At 30.1% G+C, this 10,598-nt stretch overlaps 2 protein-coding genes across 2 annotated transcripts; both read left to right on the top strand.

The window, feature by feature from the left end:
• The first annotated feature begins 3,569 nt into the window (after window positions 1–3,569).
• On the top strand, window positions 3,570–4,069 carry LOC149716812 (uncharacterized). The gene is made up of 2 exons (XM_089834750.1): window positions 3,570–3,860; window positions 3,925–4,069. The coding sequence occupies exons 1-2, from the start codon at window positions 3,653–3,655 to the stop codon at window positions 4,050–4,052; spliced, it is 336 nt and encodes a 111-aa protein (XP_089690876.1). The 5' UTR covers window positions 3,570–3,652; the 3' UTR covers window positions 4,053–4,069.
• Window positions 4,070–7,070: 3,001 nt separating this feature from the next.
• Window positions 7,071–7,636, top strand: LOC149716811 (uncharacterized). Its single transcript, XM_089834749.1, has 2 exons — window positions 7,071–7,427; window positions 7,492–7,636. The coding sequence occupies exons 1-2, from the start codon at window positions 7,220–7,222 to the stop codon at window positions 7,617–7,619; spliced, it is 336 nt and encodes a 111-aa protein (XP_089690875.1). The 5' UTR covers window positions 7,071–7,219; the 3' UTR covers window positions 7,620–7,636.
• The last annotated feature ends 2,962 nt before the right edge of the window (window positions 7,637–10,598 follow it).

Here is a 10,598-nt window from a genome sequence, read left to right as displayed (position 1 = left end):
GGGAATTAAGCTGAATTCGGTCAAAAATTTCTCCAGAAAAAAATGAGTTCAAAAAAGTACCGAAAAAATCGCATGTTTTTCTTCTTCAAGATACAAAATCCGTGACAACGATTTCTTTAAGAAAATTGAATTTTAACAGTTTTTTGAATGAATATCGTTACATTGCTTGAATTAAAGCAAAAAGTATAAAAATAATGGTTTCAATGAATATATTTGAAAATAGTGAAGAAATACTCAAAGTATTCTTCTTTGGCCGTGAAACGTCGATTTTGAAAATGTTATTAAAAATCGAGGTACATTTTTATTTATTGTTCAATCGAGATGAAATCACTTTTAATGAGTGTTTTATAGGGAATTAAGCTGAATTGGGTCAAAAATTACTCCAGAAAAAAATGCATTCAAAAAAGTACCAAAAAATCGCATGTTTTTCTTCTTCAAGACACAAAATCCGTGAATACGATTTCTTATTGAAATTTGAATTTTAACAGTTTTTTGAATGAATATCGTTACACTTGCTTGAATTAAAGCAAAAAGTATAAAAATAATGGTTTCAGTGGTTATTTTTGAAAATAGTGAAGAAATACTCAAAATATGCTTCTTTGGCCGTGAAACGTCGATTTTGAAAATGTTATTAAAAATCGAGGTACACTTTATTTATTGTTCAATCGAGATGAAATCACTTTCAATGAGTGTTTTATTGGGAATTAAGCTGAATTCGGTCAAAACTTTCTCCAGAAAAAAATGCATTCAAAAAAGTACCGAAAAAATCCCAGGTTTTTCTTCTTCAAGACACAAAATCCGTGAATACGATTTCTTATTGAAAATTGAATTTTAACAGTTTTTTGAATGAATATCGTTACATTGCTTGAATTAAAGCAAAAAGTATAAAAATAATGGTTTCAATGAATATATTTGAAAATAGTGAAGAAATACTCAAAGTATGCTTCTTTGGCCGTAAAACGTCGATTTTGAAAATGTTATTAAAAATCGAGGTAAATTTTTAATTATTGGTCAATCGAGATGAAATCACTTTCAATGAGTGTTTTATAGGGAATTAAGCTGAATTCGGTCAAACATTTCTCCAGAAAAAAATGCATTCAAAAAAGTACCGAAAAAAATCGCTTGTTTTTCTTCTTCAAGATACAAAATCCGTGACAACGATTTCTTATTGAAAAATTGAATTTTAACAGTTTTTTGAATGAATATCGTTACATTTGCTTGAATTAAAGCAAAAAGTATAAAAATAATGGTTTCAGTGGTTATATTTGAAAATAGTGAAGAAATACTCAAAATATGCTTCTTTGACCGTGAAACGTCGATTTTGAAAATGTTATTAAAAATCGAGGTACATTTATATTTATTGTTCAATCGAGATGAAATCACTTTTATTGAGTGTTTTATAGGGAATTAAGCTGAATTCGGTCAAAAATTTCTCCAGAAAAAAATGAGTTCAAAAAAGTACCGAAAAAATCGCATGTTTTTCTTCTTCAAGATACAAAATCCGTGACAACGATTTCTTTAAGAAAATTGAATTTTAACAGTTTTTTGAATGAATATCGTTACATTGCTTGAATTAAAGCAAAAAGTATAAAAATAATGGTTTCAATGAATATATTTGAAAATAGTGAAGAAATACTCAAAGTATGCTTCTTTGGCCGTGAAACGTCGATTTTGAAAATGTTATTAAAAATCGAGGTAAATTTATATTTATTGTTCAATCGAGATGAAATCACTTTTATTGAGTGTTTTATAGGGAATTAAGCTGAATTCGGTCAAAAATTTCTCCAGAAAAAAATGAGTTCAAAAAAGTACCGAAAAAATCGCATGTTTTTCTTCTTCAAGATACAAAATCCGTGACAACGATTTCTTTAAGAAAATTGAATTTTAACAGTTTTTTGAATGAATATCGTTACATTGCTTGAATTAAAGCAAAAAGTATAAAAATAATGGTTTCAATGAATATATTTGAAAATAGTGAAGAAATACTCAAAGTATGCTTCTTTGGCCGTGAAACGTCGATTTTGAAAATGTTATTAAAAATCGAGGTAAATTTTTAATTATTGTTCAATCGAGGTGAAATCACTTTCAATGAGTGTTTTATAGGGAACTAAGCTGAATTCGGTCAAAAATTTCTCCAGAAAAAAATGCATTCAAAAAAGTACCGAAAAAATCGCATGTTTTTCTTCTTCAAGATACAAAATCAGTGACAACGATTTCTTATTGAAAAATTTAATTTTAACAGTTTTTTGATTGAATATCGTTACATTTGCTTGAATTAAAGCAAAAAGTATAAAAATAATGGTTTCAGTGAACATATTTGAAAATAGTGAAGAAATACTCAAAGTATGCATCTTTGGCCGTGAAACGTCGATTTTTAAAATGTTATTAAAAATCGAGGTAAATTTTTAATTATTGTTCAATCAAGATGAAATCACTTTCAATGAGTGTTTTATAGGGAATTAAGCTGAATTCGGTCAAACATTTCTCCAGAAAAAAATGCATTCAAAAGTGTACCGAAAAAATCGCATGTTTTTTTTCTTCAAGATACAAAATCCGTGACAACGATTTCTTATTTAAAATTGAATTTTAACAGTTTGTTGAATGAATATCGTTACATTTGCTTGAATTAAACAAAAAGTATAAAAATAATGGTTTCAGTGAATATATTTGTAAATAGTGAAGAAATACTCAAAATATGCTTCGTTGGCGGTGAAACGTCGATTTTTAAAATGTTATTAAAAATCGAGGTACATTTATAATTATTGTTCAATCGATTTGAAATCACTTTTAATGAGTGTTTTGTAGGGAACTAAGCTGAATTCGGTCAAAAATTTCTCCAGAAAAAAATGCATTCAAAAAAGTCCCGAATAAATCGCATGTTTTTTTTCTTCAAGATACAAAATCCGTGACAACGATTTCTTATTTAAAATTGAATTTTAACAGTTTGTTGAATGAATATCGTTACATTTGCTTGAATTAACGCAAAAAGTATAAAAATAATGGTTTCAGTGAACATATTTGAAAATAGTGAAGAAATACTCAAAGTATGCATCTTTGGCCGTGAAACGTCGATTTTGAAAATGTTATTAAAAATCGAGGTAAATTTTTAATTATTGTTCAATCGAGATGAAATCACTTTCAATGAGTGTTTTATAGGGAATTAAGCTGAATTCGGTCAAACATTTCTCCAGAAAAAAATGCATTCAAAAGTGTACCGAAAAAATCGCATGTTTTTTCTTCAAGATACAAAATCCGTGACAACGATTTCTTATTTAAAATTAAATTTTAACAGTTTGTTGAATGAATATCGTTACATTTGCTTGAATTAACGCAAAAATTACAAAAATAATGGTTTCATTGGTTATATTTGAAAACAGTGAACAAATACTCAAAATGTTTTTCTTAGGTCGAGTTACGTCGATTTTGAAAATGTTATTAAAAATCGAGGTACATTTTTATTTATTGTTCAATCGAGATGAAATCACTTTTATTGAGTGTTTTATTCGCAACGTAAAGTTACTATAGGGGGCGCCACTGAAAATTCCAATATGGCGCAAACTAACGGAAACAAACCATCTGTCGTGTACTAAGAACTCGATCTTTCGGGTGTGTTTTAATAGTGATTCATAGATTATACAAGCGAAATTAAACTATGGTTACTTACTGCTGCGTTTATGGATGTAAAAATAATGGAACAATGGAGAATATTCATTTCCATAGATTTCCGCGTGACGCGAAATTAGCAAAACAGTGGGATATAGCATTAAAAATGGGCAAACCAAACAGTAAAACTATGGTAGTCTGCTCCCATCATTTCGAGGGAAAAGATTACCGCCCTAAGCCAATTTTTCCAAATAAAGGTAAGATTTTGTACTCAAGTTGTATTGTGATAGTCTGTTAATTAATTTTATGCTATAATTATAGATCAGTCAACGTATCTACTAAGGTTACGCCCGTTGGCCGTTCCATCGGCTAACCTTCCTTTGAGGAAATTTGAAAAGAAAGCTATTAAAGTTAATGGAAGGTTAGAAAGATTGAAGAAGAGACAGTGATATCCGCTATCATTAATTTGTCAACACCAGTTTTGGCCAATGATAAGTTCTAAGATCAATGTAAATAGGCGAACGAAGAACTAGATAAGACATTGAGCTTGTAAAAATCACAACATTTTGAACTTTATTTTTTATCACTACTCTTTTTTGAGCTTAAAAAACATCAGAATATTTTAAATTTCATTGAATAAAGATCTTATCACAGTTTTAAGAAACCTAATTACAGCTATTTTTTAATTAATTTTGTACTTAATAAAAGATCTTAAAATCACACTTGGTAAATAGGAAATAAATTAATTACACCTTGCTTTCTTTACTCCATTTCAAAAATGATGGTAAATAATACTTGAAATATGTGATTTGCAGTCTAGTTAAAAGTGTGTCAATAAATTTTTGATCACGAAGAACCTCAATGATGGAACAGTCGTTTTCGAATTTGGAATAAATGGTAAAATGGCAATTATTGACGCCTAAAAGAATCATTTTGACCCTATGTTTTGATGGCTATGGCTACAGCTTTTTCAAAAGATAATGCTACTTCTTTATCATAAAATAACTTCTCCTCATCTGTCAATAACAGAAGACTAGATGATTTATTTTCTTCTAAATTTAAATGAGAGAAATCCACACGGTCGGTCATTATTGAAAAAAACTGCGTCATTGTTGCTCTTTTATTGTTCATAATGTTTCTATTCTTGGTCTGGCTTTCCACTAATTCACTTTCCTCGGGTCTCTCATTACACTGTCTTTTTTTGACAATATTTTTGAAGTTTTCGCTGGGTTTGATATGCTTTTGAAGAGCTGTCTCGTGACTAGAACTTGTTAAGAGGATTCCAAAATTGTCTTTTGTTTTGATTCTTCAAAGTGAACAACATTGAACTTGGGAGCAGAAATACAGCATAATGTATCTATTGGTACTCCCTTATGCATCTCTAGAATAGATTTTTTGAGCTTTCCCCAAGATTGTTTCACATCAGTACACGTTTCATCTAACCTAGGCAACTTTTCTTCTAGTAATATGGCAATGCAATGCTTGCAGTAACCTCCACCTCCAGCGGGGCAAGAGCAAGTTATAATGAAGTCACTATTGTCACTCAGATCCATCTTAAACTTATGAGGTTCGTTAGAAAGTCCTGATGTTTGCAAAACTAAAGCTTCGATGTAGCTTCCCGAAGCACGGCACATTTTATAATGTGGTTTTTCTTCAATTTTTGTTCATCCTGCTGCAAACAGTTCTTTCTTTCTCCAATATAGTCCATGATTTTAACCAAGGAGAGTGCAACAGGTAGTAAAAAACATTGAGCCATTTGCATTAGCATAACAGAATCCAAGCAACTTTGTCAACAGACAAGGCTTAACTTTATCGCGTTTTTAATAACAAATTAATGATCTAGGCTAAATTTATTTTAAACAGCGAAGAATAAATCACTTACCATTAACATCTGTTCACTCATGAATATCGTTCATCATAAATTTCAATTCTAAAAACTAATTTTCTCAAGAATCAGCCGCGAGACCGACGACAGACTCTGGCTGAAAGTTTGATTTGTTTCCTTGAGTTTGAGCTTCCAAAATCGCCCGCTAAGTGGCGCTAGTGAAACTTTACGGTACGAATAGGGAATTAAGCTGAATTCGGTCAAAAATTTCTCCAGAAAAAAATGCATTCAAAAAAGTACCGAAAAAATCGCATGTTTTTCTTCTTCAAGACACAAAATCCGTGACAACGATTTCTTATTGAAAAATTTAATTTTAACAGTTTTTTGATTGAATATCGTTACATTTGCTTGAATTAAAGCAAAAAGTATAAAAATAATGGTTTCAGTGAATATATTTGTAAATAGTGAAGAAATACTCAAAATATGCTTCGTTGGCGGTGAAACGTCGATTTTGAAAATGTTATTAAAAATCGAGGTACATTTTTATTTAATGTTCAATCGAGATGAAATCACTTTTATTGAGTGTTTTATAGGGAATTAAGCTGAATTCGGTCAAAAATTTCTCCAGAAAAAAATGAGTTCAAAAAAGTACCGAAAAAATCGCATGTTTTTCTTCTTCAAGATACAAAATCCGTGGCAACGATTTCTTATTGAAAATTGAATTTTAACAGTTTTTTGAATGAATATCGTTACATTGCTTGAATTAAAGCAAAAAGTATAAAAATAATGGTTTCAATGAATATATTTGAAAATAGTGAAGAAATACTCAAAGTATGCTTCTTTGGCCGTGAAACGTCGATTTTGAAAATGTTATTAAAAATCGAGGTAAATTTTTAATTATTGTTCAATCGAGATGAAATCACTTTCAATGAGTGTTTTATAGGGAATTAAGCTGAATTCGGTCAAAAATTTCTCCAGAAAAAAATGCATTCAAAAAAGTACCGAAAAAATCGCATGTTTTTCTTCTTCAAGATACAAAATCAGTGACAACGATTTCTTATTGAAAAATTGAATTTTAACAGTTTTTTGAATGAATATCGTTACATTTGCTTGAATTAAAGCAAAAAGTATAAAAATAATGGTTTCAGTGAACATATTTGAAAATAGTGAAGAAATACTCAAAGTATGCATCTTTGGCCGTGAAACGTCGATTTTGAAAATGTTATTAAAAATCGAGGTAAATTTTTAATTATTGTTCAATCGAGATGAAATCACTTTCAATGAGTGTTTTATAGGGAATTAAGCTGAATTCGGTCAAACATTTCTCCAGAAAAAAATGCATTCAAAAGTGTACCGAAAAAATCGCATGTTTTTTCTTCAAGATACAAAATCCGTGACAACGATTTCTTATTTAAAATTAAATTTTAACAGTTTGTTGAATGAATATCGTTACATTTGCTTGAATTAACGCAAAAATTACAAAAATAATGGTTTCATTGGTTATATTTGAAAACAGTGAACAAATACTCAAAATGTTTTTCTTAGGTCGAGTTACGTCGATTTTGAAAATGTTATTAAAAATCGAGGTACATTTTTATTTATTGTTCAATCGAGATGAAATCACTTTTATTGAGTGTTTTATTCGCAACGTAAAGTTACTATAGGGGGCGCCACTGAAAATTCCAATATGGCGCAAACTAAAGGAAACAAACCATCTGTCGTGTACTAAGAACTCGATCTTTCGGGTGTGTTTTAATAGTGATTCATAGATTATACAAGCGAAATTAAACTATGGTTACTTACTGCTGCGTTTATGGATGTAAAAATAATGGAACAATGGAGAATATTCATTTCCATAGATTTCCGCGTGACGCGAAATTAGCAAAACAGTGGGATATAGCATTAAAAATGGGCAAACCAAACAGTAAAACTATGGTAGTCTGCTCCCATCATTTCGAGGGAAAAGATTACCGCCCTAAGCCAATTTTTCCAAATAAAGGTAAGATTTTGTACTCAAGTTGTATTGTGATAGTCTGTTAATTAATTTTATGCTATAATTATAGATCAGTCAACGTATCTACTAAGGTTACGCCCGTTGGCCGTTCCATCGGCTAACCTTCCTTTGAGGAAATTTGAAAAGAAAGCTATTAAAGTTAATGGAAGGTTAGAAAGATTGAAGAAGAGACAGTGATATCCGCTATCATTAATTTGTCAACACCAGTTTTGGCCAATGATAAGTTCTAAGATCAATGTAAATAGGCGAACGAAGAACTAGATAAGACATTGAGCTTGTAAAAATCACAACATTTTGAACTTTATTTTTTATCACTACTCTTTTTTGAGCTTAAAAAACATCAGAATATTTTAAATTTCATTGAATAAAGATCTTATCACAGTTTTAAGAAACCTAATTACAGCTATTTTTTAATTAATTTTGTACTTAATAAAAGATCTTAAAATCACACTTGGTAAATAGGAAATAAATTAATTACACCTTGCTTTCTTTACTCCATTTCAAAAATGATGGTAAATAATACTTGAAATATGTGATTTGCAGTCTAGTTAAAAGTGTGTCAATAAATTTTTGATCACGAAGAACCTCAATGATGGAACAGTCGTTTTCGAATTTGGAATAAATGGTAAAATGGCAATTATTGACGCCTAAAAGAATCATTTTGACCCTATGTTTTGATGGCTATGGCTACAGCTTTTTCAAAAGATAATGCTACTTCTTTATCATAAAATAACTTCTCCTCATCTGTCAATAACAGAAGACTAGATGATTTATTTTCTTCTAAATTTAAATGAGAGAAATCCACACGGTCGGTCATTATTGAAAAAAACTGCGTCATTGTTGCTCTTTTATTGTTCATAATGTTTCTATTCTTGGTCTGGCTTTCCACTAATTCACTTTCCTCGGGTCTCTCATTACACTGTCTTTTTTTGACAATATTTTTGAAGTTTTCGCTGGGTTTGATATGCTTTTGAAGAGCTGTCTCGTGACTAGAACTTGTTAAGAGGATTCCAAAATTGTCTTTTGTTTTGATTCTTCAAAGTGAACAACATTGAACTTGGGAGCAGAAATACAGCATAATGTATCTATTGGTACTCCCTTATGCATCTCTAGAATAGATTTTTTGAGCTTTCCCCAAGATTGTTTCACATCAGTACACGTTTCATCTAACCTAGGCAACTTTTCTTCTAGTAATATGGCAATGCAATGCTTGCAGTAACCTCCACCTCCAGCGGGGCAAGAGCAAGTTATAATGAAGTCACTATTGTCACTCAGATCCATCTTAAACTTATGAGGTTCGTTAGAAAGTCCTGATGTTTGCAAAACTAAAGCTTCGATGTAGCTTCCCGAAGCACGGCACATTTTATAATGTGGTTTTTCTTCAATTTTTGTTCATCCTGCTGCAAACAGTTCTTTCTTTCTCCAATATAGTCCATGATTTTAACCAAGGAGAGTGCAACAGGTAGTAAAAAACATTGAGCCATTTGCATTAGCATAACAGAATCCAAGCAACTTTGTCAACAGACAAGGCTTAACTTTATCGCGTTTTTAATAACAAATTAATGATCTAGGCTAAATTTATTTTAAACAGCGAAGAATAAATCACTTACCATTAACATCTGTTCACTCATGAATATCGTTCATCATAAATTTCAATTCTAAAAACTAATTTTCTCAAGAATCAGCCGCGAGACCGACGACAGACTCTGGCTGAAAGTTTGATTTGTTTCCTTGAGTTTGAGCTTCCAAAATCGCCCGCTAAGTGGCGCTAGTGAAACTTTACGGTACGAATAGGGAATTAAGCTGAATTCGGTCAAAAATTTCTCCAGAAAAAAATGCATTCAAAAAAGTACCGAAAAAATCGCATGTTTTTCTTCTTCAAGACACAAAATCCGTGACAACGATTTCTTATTGAAAAATTTAATTTTAACAGTTTTTTGATTGAATATCGTTACATTTGCTTGAATTAAAGCAAAAAGTATAAAAATAATGGTTTCAGTGAATATATTTGTAAATAGTGAAGAAATACTCAAAATATGCTTCGTTGGCGGTGAAACGTCGATTTTGAAAATGTTATTAAAAATCGAGGTACATTTTTATTTAATGTTCAATCGAGATGAAATCACTTTTATTGAGTGTTTTATAGGGAATTAAGCTGAATTCGGTCAAAAATTTCTCCAGAAAAAAATGAGTTCAAAAAAGTACCGAAAAAATCGCATGTTTTTCTTCTTCAAGATACAAAATCCGTGACAACGATTTCTTATTGAAAATTGAATTTTAACAGTTTTTTGAATGAATATCGTTACATTGCTTGAATTAAAGCAAAAAGTATAAAAATAATGGTTTCAATGAATATATTTGAAAATAGTGAAGAAATACTCAAAGTATGCTTCTTTGGCCGTGAAACGTCGATTTTGAAAATGTTATTAAAAATCGAGGTAAATTTTTAATTATTGTTCAATCGAGATGAAATCACTTTCAATGAGTGTTTTATAGGGAATTAAGCTGAATTCGGTCAAAAATTTCTCCAGAAAAAAATGCATTCAAAAAAGTACCGAAAAAATCGCATGTTTTTCTTCTTCAAGATACAAAATCAGTGACAACGATTTCTTATTGAAAAATTGAATTTTAACAGTTTTTTGAATGAATATCGTTACATTTGCTTGAATTAAAGCAAAAAGTATAAAAATAATGGTTTCAGTGGTTATATTTGAAAATAGTGAAGAAATACTCAAAATATGCTTCTTTGGCCGTGAAACGTCGATTTTGAAAATGTTATTAAAAATCGAGGTACATTTTTATTTATTGTTGAATCGAGATGAAATCACTTTTAATGAGTGTTTTATAGGGAATTAAGCTGAATTCGGTCAAACATTTCTCCAGAAAAAAATGCATTCAAAAGTGTACCGAAAAAATCGCATGTTTTTTTTCTTCAAGATACAAAATCCGTGACAACGATTTCTTATTTAAAATTGAATTTTAACAGTTTGTTGAATGAATATCGTTACATTTGCTTGAATTAACGCAAAAATTACAAAAATAATGGTTTCATTGGTTATATTTGAAAACAGTGAACAAATACTCAAAATGTTTTTCTTAGGTCGAGTTACGTCGATTTTGAAAATGTTATTAAAAATCGAGGTACATTTTTATTTA

The sequence above is a fragment of the Phalangium opilio genome, unplaced genomic scaffold, assembly GCF_054372755.1.
Source record: "Phalangium opilio isolate 3A_F unplaced genomic scaffold, DU_Popi_V2 ptg000003l_1, whole genome shotgun sequence".
Classification (NCBI taxonomy): Eukaryota; Metazoa; Arthropoda; class Arachnida; order Opiliones; family Phalangiidae; genus Phalangium; species Phalangium opilio.
The sequence above is the reverse complement of the archived record's forward strand: the minus strand, read 5'-3'. Positions and strand labels throughout refer to the sequence as shown.

What these genes read in the sequence shown, in the direction of transcription:
- LOC149716812 (XM_089834750.1), top strand. Translation starts at nt 3,653, where the DNA reads ATGGTTACTTACTGCTGCGTTTATGGATGTAAAAATAATGGAACAATG. An exon ending in GCCAATTTTTCCAAATAAAG is followed by an intron (nt 3,861 to 3,924) that starts GTAAGATTTTGT and finishes CTATAATTATAG; the next exon opens with ATCAGTCAACGTATCTACTA.
- LOC149716811 (XM_089834749.1), top strand. Translation starts at nt 7,220, where the DNA reads ATGGTTACTTACTGCTGCGTTTATGGATGTAAAAATAATGGAACAATG. An exon ending in GCCAATTTTTCCAAATAAAG is followed by an intron (nt 7,428 to 7,491) that starts GTAAGATTTTGT and finishes CTATAATTATAG; the next exon opens with ATCAGTCAACGTATCTACTA.